The sequence below is a fragment of the Nipponia nippon genome, unplaced genomic scaffold, assembly GCF_047370975.1.
Source record: "Nipponia nippon isolate SJK-2023a ecotype South Korea unplaced genomic scaffold, ASM4737097v1 scaffold_14, whole genome shotgun sequence".
In the NCBI taxonomy this organism is placed as follows: domain Eukaryota; kingdom Metazoa; phylum Chordata; class Aves; order Pelecaniformes; family Threskiornithidae; genus Nipponia; species Nipponia nippon.
In genome coordinates this window covers 2,668,381-2,684,003 of record NW_028262330.1, presented here as the reverse complement: position 1 = coordinate 2,684,003, position 15,623 = coordinate 2,668,381, and the positions used below count along the sequence as shown (strand labels likewise).

Below are 15,623 nucleotides of genomic sequence, written 5' to 3'. Positions count from 1 at the left end.
GCTCAGGGACCTCTAAGAGACCCTTTGCACCCCTCTCAGTGCAACATGCTGGATGGATCTAATTATCCCTAAACCCGTGTTTGCCTCAGATTTCTCCACCAAATTCAACGCCAGCCCTTCCCTTCACAGCCAGCTCCAAAGCATTCTCAACTGAGCAACGATCTTCCCTCCTTCAGCTGCTCTCTACCAAGACCACCCTGAGTTTTGCTGTCCTCTGGGGACACGCGTCTCCTTGCTTTGGAGATGTCCTGCTATCCCAAATTTTATTGGAATATTCCTCAACCTTCAGGTCAACTTTGCTGCTGCAAAAATAACAACTTCTGATCACGTCCAGCCTATGTCACACTGAGATTTCCTTTCCTTCCCTAGCAACAGTACCATCTTTGTGTCAAAAATGTCAGGACACAAACAAGCAGGTCTTGTAGGACAAACCTCCAAGGGTGGCCACCCTCTTGGCATTTCTCCCCACCCGGAGAGCTGCCAGACAGTCCCAGTTTGGATGGGGCTTAAAAAGTTCCCAAAAATATCAGGTGCCCAAAGCGCCGTCTTTGTGTTGTAGCACGCAATGGCTTTGCCTCAGGAGGAGACCACTGCAAAAATGGCAACCCAGCTTGCCCGGGCCAGAAGATTGCTGCTGAAAATTAACCTCCTGTTATTGCACAGTCAGGACAAACTGGTCCTCGTGGTCTGGAGTTAAAGCCGCTTCTCTTCTTTCCAGGCTGAGCAGAAGTCTTGAGGCTTGCAAGTATTTCCCCAGTCCTGCCAGCACGTCAGAAGCATTGCCCAGTGGCAACCAGCAAAGGCATGTGCAGTTACTTACTGGTTTATCCACAGCTTGATAAAAGGTCTTTGCTATGTAATTAACTCCATCCTCCCTGCTGCTGGGTGCCAATGCATTTAGAAAAAGTGGAATTAAAAGGAAAAAGTGAGAGGAAATGTGCAGAAGCAGAGAGTCTTGCAAGGGTGGAAAACCACTGGTTTGGGGCTACCTGAATGCTCAAAGCTGCTGGAGAAGGAAACTTGGCAAAAACCGAGGGGCAAAGGTATCATCCCCACGGATTTGGAGAACTCAGCTCCCACCGAAGACATGGCTGGAAGTCCAGGATCTTGTTGCTTCCATGCTGCGTTTTAAATGTTCTCACAGCACATTCCCATAGCTTCTGCCGCTACTGAAACCACCTACTCGTCAGGCCCTCCCCAAAAACGAGGTGGGATAGGATGGGGAGGTCTCACTTTGGCCAAGGAGAAGCAGGGATGTTGTCACCGAGTGGGGCTGATTTTCCATTTTGAGAACAGGGGGGACTCATGGCTGGGGAGCATTTGGGCAAGTCAGAAGTCGTGCATGGATCGGTTGCGGTCTGCAAGGGAAGAAAGCTCCACTCTTCTTCGGGGCCTGCAGGAGCTGCAGAGAGGGGAGCAGCCCTGGGCAGGATGCCCGGTGCCACGCAGGGTGGACACGGCAGGGCTGTGGAGAGGCAGCAAGGGCTGGGTGAGCTTCACAGGAGAGGCCAAGAGCATCATGCAGCAGCTGCTGGGATCAGACAGAAGGGAAGGGTGGGTGGACGTCAATGGGGAGCCAAACTGGCAACATATCGATGGGTGGAGGCCATGCTACAGTGGAAGAAAACCATCAGAAGGAAGGAGGTGCACCCACCACCACCTCCTCCAGCTCGACAAGCAGCCTGGGCCCCCACGCCACAGGGAAGGGACCCTTCGAGCATGCCAAATAGAAACGATAACTTGGGTCTGAACTCAGAGCCCCAGATGCCACTGTTGCTGACGGGATACTTGCACATCACTGAAAGCCAGGGATTTCCTCAGGTCCTGCCTGGAAGAGGGGGGACCCTGGAGACCCTCTGGGGCACCCCATGCCCACCCACCACAGCTCCTCAAACACTGCCTGGAAGGTGCTCCATGCCTGGGACAACTCCCCTGGGACACTGCAGAGCTTGCACCTTCTCCCACCCTGCTCCCTCCCCAGCACCCAGTGCCAGGCAGAGGCAGGGGCTCAGCTCCGCGAGGGCTGGTGCTGCGCGGGCTGCAGACGGGGACAGCACGTGCGCCCCAGGCCACCTCCCCAAGCTGCCCGAGCCCTCGCCTCCAGCCCGGACGCCGAGGCCAGCTACACCGGTGCCACTTCAAGAAGGTGATTGCTAGCGTGCACTGACTTACAAAACTAGATCTGGATCCCCTTAAAAGCAACAGAATCAGGCTTAAGCCAGCAATGGAATATTTTAACATGGAGTAACGCATGCGCGGCTGTCTTGATATGCCAGAACTGTCAGTACTAACAAAAATAAAGATTAAACATGGAAAAGACCATCTCCAACGTTGTATCAAAACACCTCTGACCTGCAGCACCAAAGAAACACCCCAAATCTATATTTATACTGTTTCAAAAACTGTATTTATTTGCTTAGCCCATAACGCCTCCAAGGAGAGGAGGAGAGTCCAGCATCTGTGAATTACCAGGCACCGGGAATGTTTGCAGAACTGTTAATCAATTAAGAAAGAGAGGATGGCAGGATAATCCTGCCTCTTCTGCAGTGTCCGAGCAGCACCGGTCCCAGGGGTAGGGGGCTGGACGGGACCCAGCTCACCGCGGTATCCCACCGCAGCAGAGGGAACACCGACACTGCTGCCATTGTCACTGCCAGACTGCGAGCCACCCACGAGCGGGACCCAAGCGAGCTTTTGAGGATCGCTGGGTGTTTGCTGGCCAGTCGAGGGCTGCAAAACCCGGTGTGGGAAGACCAGACCCCACCAGCGAGCAGCTCAAAACACAAACAGCTGGGACCCCAGGGGCAAGGTGCCAGCTGTGGCAGATGCCAACCAGCTCCCGCTGCAGGAATGTGCTCACCGAGGCATGGAAATCAAAAAACATTAGGGGAAAGAACTTCCTTTTATTCAACATTTGTGCCTGGAGAAATGGAGCTGAGAAGCAGACGCCTTTCCCCCAGGAGCACTGCCCTGCTGCCACCCCAGACCAGAAATAACCCGGCATCCACCTAACCTCTGCTGCAGGCACTGGGCTGGCGGGGAGCCCTCGGGGCAGGGACAGCTTCCCACCTTGCACCAGCATCGCGGCAGCTACATCACGGCGTCTTCACGAGGAAGCTACGGGTCTTTCTTACCCCTGTCCAGCCACAGCACACACATCCCTGCAGGGAGAGTGTCCCTGTCCCCAAAACTCTGCAGTCTCAGCCACCAAACAGATAAAGTGTAGAAGAAAGGGAAATTTATCCTCAGAGGAAGACAGATGAGAAGATGGCTTGAGGTTTGGGCAGTGCAACCTCTGAAAAGAGTCTTGTTCCAGAAATACACGAGTGGGATGTATTTATGGATGGAGTTTGCAAGGCCCTCAACAGCTTTTTGCTCCAATCTGACCCACGCTGGCAGAAGTCTCTGCAGAAGCAGTAAGCTGTTAGCTGGTATTTTTTGCAAGGCGATGGGAAAACCAAGTATCGGACATCAGCTGCACTCAGGGAGGGAGCAGAGAGATGCTACCTAGCTTCAATGTCCAGCAGAAACAGGCTGGATTTTAAGTCTCACCCATCAGTTACTCTTGCACAGGATAGCTGTAACTGCAGGAATTGTTCAGCAAATGATTACAAGTAAGACTAAGGTGGTTGAGCCTGCTCAGAGAAAAAAAAAAAAAAAAAAAAAATCAATCAGTGGATAGAAGATGATGCTTTAGAGGTGATTTTTTTTCTTTTCCAATCATTCACCCGGCTCCCTGTCTGAGCATACGAGCAGCACACACTTGAGGGGCACTCTCAGTCCTGATCAACCTGGAGAGGCAAAGGAGGAAAAGATGGAGGGTTCTTCTGCCTACCTCCTCTTTCGCTGTCTCAAAGGTCCTGACCAAGACACTCAAAGAGTTACTTCAGGGATCAAAGCATGTGCACGACCATTGCGGTGCCTACTGAATCAGGCATAAGCAAAAATACCATTGTTTTGATCAAGGAGTTTTAAATCCTACAGTCACTACAGTAGGGAGTCCTGCAGGAGGTCCCACGGTCGGAGCATCTCTCCGGAGCTGAGGCCGGAGAAGTGCTTGGTGCTGAGGCGAGTGGCGAGGCCCCAGCTCAGGCTGCCAAACACGGCCTGGTTTGCACTGCGGTTCCACTTTACATCATCGTTCGGCCAACCCCATCTACCCCACAGGCTCACCAGAACCTACATTCACACCCCAGAAGCCCTTTTTCTCCCCCAAATCAGTCGTGCAATGAAAACACCGTTCAAACTGACAGCTGCTGACCAGAGCACGGGCTGCCAGGCAGTTTGCATAACACCGGCCGGAGCATGCTCGGCGGCGCTGGCTAATTCCTCATCGCAACAATGGAAAAACCCAGAAATCTCGGTGAATAAGCCAGTCTGTGTCCTAAGTCAGCCCTTGGATTTCCTCCCTTTCTTGAGCCTGTCTCGCCTCTGCAAAAGCTCCGCTGGGGCTCTGCAGCCAGCCTCAGGAGCAGAAATCTCAACAAGCTCACAGTTATGTGCTCGGCTCTCAGCTGTTTGCTGCAGCCAGGAACTGGCTGGAAATCAGTTCAAAATGTTCCACTTCCAAACCCCACCCCACAGCCCCTGGATCTCTCTCTTCACACTCACAGAAGCAGGCGCTGGGGCTTTTAACCGCTTTGCTTTAGCCTTCTCTATTGGGAGAGCAAGGGACATCCCCTGCGCCGTTAACTCACCTCTGCTACCCCAAGCCAGGAGCCAAGGCAGACCCTAGTCCCAGCTCCAGCAGTGATTTCCTTGCTCTGCTACCTCACCATCCCCTTTCCAATGCCCACGCCTTTCCCTGTCCACAGCTTCGTCTTGAGAGCCGCAGGCATTGCTATCCACCTCATCCGAGCCGGGCAGGCAGCAGGGCAACACTGTCCGGCACTTCATATCCACCAGCCCATGCTCCACCGCTTCCCCGCAGGCTCTGCCACTGCCCCATCCCTTGCTGGAAGGCAACAGCCACTGCTCCACGGTGCCACGTGCTGAGAAAAAACCCCTCGCACAGGTCTCCTGGCCATGACCGTGGATGTGTCACACTCAACTGCTCATAGGGAAAGATGCAGCAGGAGTTAAGACTGTCTTTGCTCTCCCTTTCTTGGCCAACTCCTAGGTGCAGACTAGATCTGTAAGTCTTCAATGAAAATTGTGCATTGCAAGAGCAACTACAGCGCTGTTGGCCTCTGGCATGACCCCATATTGCTCCCATCTTCTCCCATCCCTGCTCAGGCAAACGTCTTTGAAATCAGCAAGACAAGACCACCCCAAACCATTCCTCTGGGATACCAGGACAAGGTGCTTCTCTAGCGGAGGCTAAACAGAGCCCAGGAGCCTGCTGAAAGCTTCAGCACAAGGTGGCTGCGAAGCATGGCAGTGCTCCCTGCTATGCCGTTCAACCAAAACAGGTTGTTTTTACCCCAGTGATGAACCTGGGCCCCGCTCGGCTCAGCAGGGACCAGCGAGGTTCCCCACAGAGCAGATTTGTTCTTCCTGACCATTTGCCTCCCTGTTGCAGAGAGGAAAACTACCTCCGCACAGTCGCTTCGGCAGCAGGGCCAGGCAGGACCGCGGACACTCCTCTGCCTGGTGCCAAGGGGTTAAGCTCACAGTAAGTTCCCAAAGCCAGTTGCTTCCAACTGGCTGCTGCCTGCGGTTTGTGGGAAGGGATTTTGCTTTTTAATAACATTATAAATAGGGCTGTGTTCAGCATGCTGCAAACCCAGTTACTCTCTTCTCTCCCACCCACCTCCCTCCTTCTCCTCCTCCTCCTGCTGCTTCTCTTCCCACCACACTAATTCCAGATCTGACCATGAATCGGTCAGGCTTCTTCCTCAGTGTCCTCAGCCTACTGGCATGTCTTGCCTCCATCGTGCAGGCATGTCCCCCGAGCTGCCACTGCCACGGCGGCGACCTGCAGCACGTCATCTGCGACAACGCCGGGCTGAAGAAGATCCCCAAGGTGCCTGAGCAAACGCGGCTTCTCAACCTGCAGAAGAACAACTTCCCCGTCCTACCGACCAACGGTTTCCGCGACATGAAAAAGCTGGTGTCCCTGCACCTCCAGGGCTCACGGATCAAGGAGATCTCGACCGGAGCCTTCCGGGGGCTCAAAAGCTTGGTCTACCTCTATCTCACTGATAACCAGATCAGCGTCATAAAGCCAGGAGCCTTCGATGACCTGTCTGAGCTCACCTACCTGTACCTGGACCAGAACAAGATCCCAGACCTACCCAAAGGGCTCCTCTCCCCTCTTGTCAACCTCTTCATCCTGCACTTAGGCAGCAATAAAATCCGGGAGCTGAAACCAGGGGTCTTCAATGGGGCTAAAGACCTGCGCTGGCTCTTCCTCTCTGACAACTCCCTCACCAACCTCCTGCCTGGGGCTCTGGAGGATGTAGAAAACCTTGCTGTCCTCCACCTGGACAAGAACCAGCTGAGCAGCTACCCTGTGAACGCAATGAGTAAGCTGAGAGTGCTGGAGGAACTGAAGCTTTCTCATAACCCAATTGAGGTCATCCCTGACAATGCCTTCCAGTCCTTCGGGCGTTACCTGCAGACACTCAACCTGGACAACATGAAACTGAAGAAGGTGAGTCTCTTTCCAGTTGTTCCAGATAAGAAACACGGGGCTTCTCCTTTACAAAGCCCTTGGTTTGCTGTCCCTCCCTTGCAGAGGAGAGGGAAGATGCAGGTCTGCAGGCTCTGCAGACAGCGAGGCACTGGCCAGCTGATAACACCCCTGACATGACCCAAACAAGGGATGAGAGAGAGTACTCCACCCTTCTCTTGAGTTATTTTATGCAAAACCAAATTATCTGGAGCTGCTCAAGCTCCTTGGAAAGGCAGCACATTCCCTCCCAAGCTGGAGGTGACACCAGTCACTGAGAAAGGTATTTGGGTTGCTCCAGGACAACCAGCAACCTTCCATCATCCCTGACGCAAGGCGTGGGATGAGAGGCGAGCGTCTGCCTCGTACTCGAGGGACTGAAGGGCGCTGCCACCTTGCAGAGCTGAATCGCTCTGCCTCCGTTCAGCCTGGGTACCTGTCGTAGGGTGGGAGGGAGAGACTCCTCGGGAGGGGCTGCGGATAGCAGTGGTTTCTTACCCGTGCCTTGCAGACAGGTAGGCATACGGACCTTCACCTTCACCTCCCCCCATGCCTCCCAACCTTACACGTTATAAAGAAAGGTTTGTTTATTGATGCTCTCTCAAAGGAACTCTCGCAGCATCTTACAAAGGGGCCCTGTTCCCTCTGGAGAGGAGGAGGGACATTCAGGTATCCCGAACAGCAAAACAACCCCCTTCTTCTTCTGTGAGAAAGCATGATCCATAGGCAGGAGCATCACACTCAGGGAATCGCTTGCACTGGGACCTCTGCAATGTCAGGCAGTGCAAGAACAGAAACAAGCACGGTGCGAGAAGAGCAGCACCCTGCTGTCCTCGGTGCACCCACGTGGCTGGAAAGGGAGGGTGCTGCAGGTGGAGCAGAACAGTTCTCCCTTTGCCAGGAAGCCCAAAGACAAAGGGCACCCAGGTAAGGCAGGCTAGGGCTTCACGGCAAAGCAACACCCACCACCTGCAGGAAGATGTGATAAAAAGGAGAATTTCTTAGCAACAAAGAGCAACTCAGAGGGCCTCACAGGGATGAGCAGATCACCTGAAAGCTACCAGGAATAGAGCACACCAGAGTTTTCAAGGGGATATAGCATCCCAAAATGCTCAAAAACTGGAATTACAGCTTGCCCAGGTGGAGAGCAACACTACCCAAAACAGCTCGGTAGCACTGTCAGTATTTAAGCCCACTTTCAGCACTAACCTCTCCAGAATGGGAGGAAGCAAACTCAACACTTGAAAACAATCTACTGACCTCTCTAGGCAAGACCTTAGACATGCTGTCACAGCACTTTTGCAGACTCAGCTTTAAGGCACTTTCATCATGCGCAAGTCAAAAATTACAGCTTAAATGTTGTACCAGCTGTAGAGACATCAGAGTCCCGAGTTATACGTTGAAGAAATTAGACTAACCCGTGATGCCAGGGTGCTCCAGGGAATTAAGTGTCCTTGGATGGGCCAAAAAGCAAGGGTTAACAATTCCAGCCAGCAAAAAAGACTTTCTTCTTTTCAGTGGCCACCTGTGGATAGGACCTTTAAAGGCTATTCTGCAGCCAGATGCCTCCTTTCCTCCCCAGCAGCCCAGTAAGACACCAGTTTACAGGATCAGCACTAACAGGGGTGGCTTCTACAGCTTTAGGGCTTGCATTCTTTTTCAGGAAAATAAACCTCCCATCCCAGCTCAGAGTTTTCTCTTCAAATCCTCAAAGGCCTCATACCCAAACGGCCCACACGTGAACTTTGCACTGCTAGGAGACATCTAATCACAGAGGCCTCGTGACCTAGGAAATCACTACCAAATACTTTAAATGCCGCTGGCGTCTTGACTGCAGCTCTTTCTCTTTCACAAAAAAACTGTCCTTAGCTGTTCCCTGCACGGCTGCAAGATTTTCGAGCTGATCAAGTGCAAAACCCTTCCCCACGAAGCCATCCCAGCCTGTGCTGCCCTTGAGCAGGACGAGGAGAGCCCTCGGGCTGCTCTGCAGCTCCGGCACAGAGCTCCCCTTCCCCACCAGCACCAGGGACCAGCACCAGCCACCTGCGGGGCTGCGTCGCACGGGCCAGGACCCACCGCCTACACCAACAAGAAACCAGGCAATGCAGATCCTGGATGCTTTACATACGCCCCTTTCTATGTATTTATTGCAAAATAAATTACAGCAGCAATCCTCCATCTAAATAAGGGGAAAATCACCAATTTCTTTACAAACACGTGCTCTGGCAGGCAGCGCGGCAGCTGTTACCAGCAGATGTGAACTCTTCTCATGGGGCTGGGAGAGGAATGAGCAGCTGAGACAGTACACCACTGTCCAAACCAGAACGCGGCCAGGCTACCGCCCCACTGCACGGCGTGCCAGCGTCTCTCTCAGCGGTTCCGCTATCAGCACAGTAAAACCTACCAAGGTCAGCTCAGTTTTGGACCGCAGAGGCCAGCACCACTGACTGTCCAACAGCTACAGTACTCTGGGAGTCTCTTAGCTAAGTTCTAATCCTATCCAACATCGCTTAATTTGGAAGATGACAAAAGTTCACAGCTTAAAATAGTGCATTTCCTCTGTCGAGCTTTTCAGCTTAGAGAGCTTGAACAGACCCTGATGGTCCTGTCTGAACGTGAGCTTCTGGCCAGAAATGGGAGCACAGGTCCTTGATGGGGGGACGGCTCTGGTAGACCTAGCTAGACCTAGACCTCCTCTCCACCCTTTTGAGAAAGCTTTTCCCTGCTTTGAGAAGGAGGAGAGACGATTCATCATAGCCGAGAGGAGCTTTGTGCTTTGTCAATGACCCCCTTTCCAACTCATCACCGCCAAGGGAGTTTGTGTTGAGGGGTTTGCTTTCAAGAAGAAACTTTCCAACCTGAGTAACCATGGGCTGAGAAAAGCCAGGGGTGAGGCCTCAGAGAAGAGAGGAGAGGGCTGCAGAGCCGGGTTTACAGCCTCCCTCCTCTCTTTGGCAGCTTTTTTTAAGGGAGGCTCTCCCTTAAAGCCTGCCCATTAATTGAGAAAAGACAAATCTTGCAGCATCCCTTGCAAACAACCCACTGGAAATGAGAAAAAACGGAGGAGGCTGAGGTGCTGGAAACCTGCCTCTATTTCTACACTGCTCAGATGCCAAGTGTAACTTTCCACTCGGAGCCCCCGGGCACTGCCAAAGTCTACAGCCCCTTCAGACACCACAAACACTCCCTCCTTCAGCCGTTCCAGGACAGGCAAGGCAACAGGCGCTGGGAGGATTTCCAGCCTTGGAAAGGAATACACCCAGAAAATATCTTCATTTAGAACGGAGAAGTACGGCTCAAAAATAAAGAGGGCTGCCAGACTTTGCTTTATTTAGGGATGTGGCTGCGAAGACAATCCCGCATGGTTTTGGGACGTAGCTCTCTTCAGGCAGGAGACTCCATCACCCATGAGCCCACCAGCCTGATGCCTCCCTTAGGTGTCCAGAGCTTCCAGTGAGCCAGGACCTCCCTCCACCGCTCCTTCTCTTGCTCTTTCCATGTTTATGCCACTAAAAGTCTTGAACCGAAGCACTCAGGTTTGAAGTCCGCTTCCCTAACTCAGTGTTCCTCACCAGAAACCTTTGTGCTTTAGTTTGCAGACAACGCGTTTGCCGGCGTGACCGTGCTGAAGACCGCTCACCTGGAGAACAACCGGCTCACCCAGCTGCCCCGCAACTTCCCCTTCGACAAAATGGAGACGCTGACGCTCTCCCGAAATGCCTGGCACTGCAACTGCCAGCTAGCACATCTGCGCAAGTACGGCACCACGCGCCCCTTCCCTCCCCGCGCTCCCCAGGGTCTCCTTGGGGGTCCCCCCCGAGCTGTGCCAGCCTGCCCTCTCCGTTCGTGCTATGAGTGTTGGCCATGATGGTTTGTACCTCTTGTAAACTCCTGGTCTTCTTTCTCCCCGTGTCCCAGGTGGCTGAAGGGCAATCGCACCCGCACCGAGGACACCTGCTCTACGCCCGCGCAGTACCGGGGGCAGTCCATCAGGGACACCCCGGCCCTCCGCACCTGCAAGCTCCCCACCAAGAGGTCCAAGAAGGGAAGCCGCCATTAAACACGTAAGATGGTTCATAGGGTCACTTCCTACCGGTAGCTTTTAGTCTGACCTACGGCAAACCCTGATGGCACCAAAGGCACGGGGACTTTTGTCTCTGACTTCAGTGACGCTAGGGTTTGGCTCAAACCAGGTCACCCGTTCACCCACCGACACCTCCGCTCAGAGCTGCTCCATCTCCTGGCAATACTGGGCTCCATGGGCTCCCAGAGCAGAGAATCTGCCTGGAGCATCAGGGATGGAGTCAACCCTGTAAAACAAACACGGGGCTAAAGACAGGCCTGGGGCAGCACGTGAGGGTGAAACGTGTCATTAAGTGTCAAAACACTTAAGTGGGTTTAGCCCACTCTTACCCTGAGCTGGGATCACACACACTTTATTTTTCTAACCGACTGGAGATGCTCAGCCTTTTGCCCTAGGGAAGGTCTTACTGAGTCTGGTTTGAAATCCAGGGCATTGCTGGGAAATCTGGCCCCAGGCTGCCCACCCCATATGAAAACAGACGTCTTCCATAAGGAGCAGTTCTCGGTCCAGCACCTGCCTTTCAGCAACTACCATTCCCATCCAGGACACTCAGGTATTTAAAAACAAGGGCTGATGCCTTCAGATGAGTGTCCCAGAAGAGGAAGGTTCGAGACAGCAAATATTCTTTGAATAAAGTGTTCTGGGCCAGAAGGTGACTCAGAGACAGGGCTGCCTTTCCCTTGAGCAATGAGCTTGCTGACATCTACCAATCCAAACACCAACTGTGAAAACCTATCATGCGAACACCTTCCACAACTGGAAACTACCAAAAGTATTAAATTCAGCGCATAAGAGTAGCAAAAAAGCTACAACTGTCATCACTCCATCCCAAGCGTTTTACTTTTCCCCATGCCAGGAATAGGTCTGGAGCTTGTACGGATTCCAAAGGATTTTAGATGAGCCTGCAAGTTTGTAAGCTCCTGGGAAAGGGACCTTTGCTCGTTTGTTAGGTAAAGCGCAGTGACCCTGCACTGCACTGGATGAACAAGGGTTGTCACTGTGCCCTTTCATAGCAGAAAGAACGAGGCAGAAGCCCAAAGCCCAGCGGTGGCCATTTGGTCCCCAGTTCGCTGAGGATATGCATAACAGGATGGAGAAAGTAAATTTATGACCAAAATGTCAAGGATGATGCCAGCTGCTCTGCGCCGTCCTAAAGTGGTTATTTCTCTTGCAGTGCCAGAGGTTTTATGGAAATACCAGTCGTTCCATATAGGGCGGGTAAAGTTCCGCTCTAAGGACGGAAAAACTTCAGTTTTCTAAACCACAATACTTAGATGTATTTTATTTACAGGTCTGGCCCTTCTTAACCTTCTTCCCTCCCTGCCTGAACTCAATTCCAGTTCACTTCTCCACGATGAGACTAAGAAAACCATGACAATAGAACCTGGCTTTTCTGAAACACCTTCCACCCAGCTCTCTCAAACAGGTTTACAAGTGTTAACGAAATAGAAAACAATTTATTCCAGTCTTGCAGAAGACGAAGCTCGGTACCTTCAGGTGTCGGTACCAAAATGCAGACACACAAACCCAACTCCAGCGCAGTGAGCATGATTTTAAGGAAGATGAAGTACCTCTGACTTCATCGTGCACCTCTTGAGAGCCAGGCAGCTTTCTCAGATGTCAGCTATGGGGTTTCAGGGATGACCAGTGACTTGGCTCACTGACCACATTTCAGACAAAAAGCTGCTTGGCAGTTTCTAAAAATCTACCTGCCCTAGATTTTCAGAACCGGGGCACCAAAATAATTCACTACTCTTGAAAATTTTGCTCTTGGGTTTCTTCCTTTACGGAGAAAGTGCTCACTGACCATCAACGCTTTGGGTAAAGTACTCGAGAGTCACATAGAGAGTTGGCAGAAGAGGTCAGAGACAGGACTAACTCATCTCCTCTACTGTGGGAGCTCGTAATGGCTCCTCAGCTCCTAACTCTTCACTTTCAAGTATGGGCTTCATTCACTCACTGTAAAAATAAACAGACAAATGCTAGAAGTGTACTGATCTGCTTGAAAAATACCCTTAAACATGTGGCCTTCTCTCTTTTTTTTTTTTTCCCCTAGCAGGCCCTGGTATGGCCTGTCCTGGTGACCGGTCACTTCAACCATCAGAAAACTACTGACTTCTGAGTCCTTCCTTAAGCTTCTCCTACCTGTCAGGAAACATTTCTGATATATCCGAACACCTCCAGCCTCCTCCGAATCCCCGCTTCTCTGCTGATCGCAGGATGGAATCCACCTTTTCAATCTTTTCCGACATTTATGTATTTTAAAAGAGGCATTTTTAAAAACTAAACTATGCATGACCATACTAAGACAAGCTAACCTAGATCCTGCCGGTAAAACACAGTCATCTTTCCCAGAGGCAACATAACCCACGTCCCCAGTCAACCAGTTGATCGCTGTCTCTCCCCTTCCAGTGGAGTGGAAGCAAGTGGGAAGGTAGGAGCATCCCTCCCCCAGCTGCTTCATCAGGAAAATTGGTCTCAACCCACGGAAAGAGGCTCCTCTGCCTTCCCACGGAGGGGATCCCTGCAGGCCAGGGCTGAGGGGGATAGGTGAAGCAATGCCCAAGAACTGGTGGCCCCGAGACCGAGCTGCCCTTTCACGCCAAAAGGCGGCAATCTCTCTAGGTCGGCCAGAAATCCTTTCAGTGAAGCGGTACTGGGAAACCCTGAAACTGGAGCCATCTGAAGCCGGGATTCCCTCCCACCCTGTGGGGTCTACCAAGATGCACGTACGTCCGAGAGGAGAAGGTGTGCGCCGTGCAGCCTGGCGCGGGCACCCTCCTCTCCGCCCATACTCCAGAGGATCCAGCAGGACACCAGGATGACTGTGGTTTATTGTCACGGCTATTACAATACCACAGTTGCAACTTAACTGTGTTTTTTAATCCTAAAGAGTTATATAAATATATGTATATTTATTCCTCTGTAACTGAGTGTAAATGACCTTTAAGAGGATGAAAACTCCTCTGTCTCCTACATAGAAATCAAATTGTATATTTTCTTATGTACATCTTCTGTATAAAGCTCTTGCTGCAAAGATGAATTCAACAAGTGTCCCTGTGTCTGTCTGAGGGCTGGGGGATCAGAAGTAACACGAGACCGGTGGTGCAAATATAGACTTAATCCTCTTTATCCTATGGGCAGAGCAACTGTTTGGGAGGGTTTTATTGTTTCCCTTTCTACAAAGCAGGACACGTGACACCTAACGAGTCCTGGGCACTTGCGGTAATGTCTGAAAATATTTTGTGAGGCCAAACTCAAGCCTACTATAAAAATAGGTAGCTGTCACCTGACGGAGTCCGGGCGACGGCACCAGGGCTGTCCTTGGTGTTTTCAGCTCGGCGTTAAGAGCATCACATCCAGGAAAAAACCCTGGCTGCCTCCGAGATGGCTCCAGGACAGATGCCCTGGACTCCCCTGATCTGCGACAGAGCACACAGTCATCCCTGTAAAACCCTGGTGCTGGCGCGGTCCGGGTCTGCCAACAATAACATGCCTAATCTGACTCCCAGCCCCGCGTGTTTATCCATCGCAACAGTCTGCTTCCTCAGCATTTGCAAGCAGCGTAGCGCTGAAGTGATTTCCTTTAAAGTAAAACAAAAAAGGCCTTTTTTTGGCTCAGCCGTTCACTCACAGGCACACACGTGCAGATGGCAGGACCTGCCTACGAAACGTGTCACCTGGAGTGCCACCAACCCACTCGCTGGCGGCCTCTCCCCCTCCACACGCAGGACACGCTGATGCTCTTGCGCAGGCCACGGGTGCAGGGACATGCGATGGAGCAGCAGCACGCGTGGTCCAACGCGTGCTGCCCTTCTGGCAACACAATGCCTGGTGCTGCAAGCGTGGATGGCACCGTTCCCACCTTCAGACTCAAAACACATAGCATGCAACAAGGTTTTATATCTGCATGCAGTCCGGGATGGTGAAAGAAACCCGACAGCTCCACAGCAAGATGAGCACGTGCACCCACCTACACCCATACAAACCAGCGACGCCTCTTCCATAATCATTCATCCTTGCAGCATGTACAACAGAAGGGTTTATAAAAGCTTTGAAATGCGCTGGCAGAAACGCAGTTTACGACACCGAATGCAATGTCTTCTCTTCTTACAAAGCTTCCTCTGCAGACACCCCACCAGCAACCAGGCAGAATCCCCGTTCTTCCTCCCAGCCCCTCTACACCTTCACGCCTCTGCCTGGCCTCGCGCCCGCGGTCCCATCACGCCTGACCCCAGCAGCTCCAGCACCGCTGGGTACCGCTGCGGTGCAAGAGATGCCCAAACTCGGGGCCTCACCGCGACAAACACCACTTGTAGCTCTAGCCACAGCAACCACGACTCACCACGACCTCCGGCATGTGCATCTTGGTGATAATCATCTTCATGATCTCAGGGGGAACAGGAGAACCCGCAATGATTCCTGGAAGAAAGAGGAAAAGATGACCGTCTTGCAAACCATCTATTTATTCCCAGGAGCGGTCCCTCAGAAGGTTCTGCGCTCCCAGATTTAAATGCTGGCAAGACCTTTGGGATACACCGGTTCCTGTCAAAATACTTTCTATTTTTACGGATACAGGTCCTAGCTATTCTAGAAGCAAAGGCTGCAGCAAGGCCAGTTTGCCTGAATGAATTAAGGGTTGGCAGGGTTCGCTCGTTAGGAAAATAAACTCTACAGCACAAACCTAGTCCAAGCTGCAGTTCCCAAAAAGGAAAGATTCAGAGCAGAAAGAGGCACAGATTTTTAGCAGGACAAACACTCCCATCGATCATCACCACCATAAAACCAAAAACCTTTCCTCCTGCCTTGCACAGAGCAGCCCTTCTGGGAGAGGGCAGATCACATTTTCACCTGCTCCGTCCTAGGATGACAGAGCAAAAGAGCAGGGTAATATATAGGCTTTGCTGGGGAACAAGATGAGGCAGG

General features: G+C 52.1%; 2 protein-coding genes across 5 annotated transcripts in view; one reads left to right on the top strand and one right to left on the bottom strand.

Moving 5' to 3' along the window:
* ACSF2 (acyl-CoA synthetase family member 2) overlaps window positions 1-15,623 on the bottom strand; it is a 40,437-nt gene that overhangs the window by 6,467 nt on the left and 18,347 nt on the right. For all 3 annotated transcript variants that reach the window (XM_087750691.1, XM_087750692.1, XM_087750694.1), the window contains exon 10: window positions 15,043-15,119. In XM_087750691.1, coding sequence (XP_087606817.1) covers window positions 15,043-15,119 — 77 coding nt within the window. The remainder of the gene's footprint in view (window positions 1-15,042; window positions 15,120-15,623) is intronic.
* Window positions 5,788-13,740, top strand: CHAD (chondroadherin). 2 transcript variants are annotated; one of them, XM_009474135.2, is made up of 4 exons: window positions 5,788-6,595; window positions 10,206-10,369; window positions 10,532-10,677; window positions 12,757-13,740. In XM_009474135.2, exons 1-3 carry the CDS (start codon window positions 5,816-5,818, stop codon window positions 10,671-10,673), a joined length of 1,086 nt encoding a protein of 361 aa, XP_009472410.1. In that variant the 5' UTR covers window positions 5,788-5,815; the 3' UTR covers window positions 10,674-10,677; window positions 12,757-13,740. The 2 variants fall into 2 exon arrangements, with proteins under 2 accessions (XP_009472410.1, XP_009472411.1); XM_009474136.2 differs by having other exon boundaries at window positions 12,754-13,740.

Bases quoted from the DNA above. Each gene is read 5' to 3' on its own strand.
- CHAD (XM_009474135.2), top strand. From the start codon at position 5,816: ATGAATCGGTCAGGCTTCTTCCTCAGTGTCCTCAGCCTACTGGCATGT. The intron at 6,596-10,205 runs GTGAGTCTCTTT...TTTGTGCTTTAG, and splicing joins ACAACATGAAACTGAAGAAG to TTTGCAGACAACGCGTTTGC. The intron at 10,370-10,531 runs GTACGGCACCAC...CCCGTGTCCCAG, and splicing joins CAGCTAGCACATCTGCGCAA to GTGGCTGAAGGGCAATCGCA.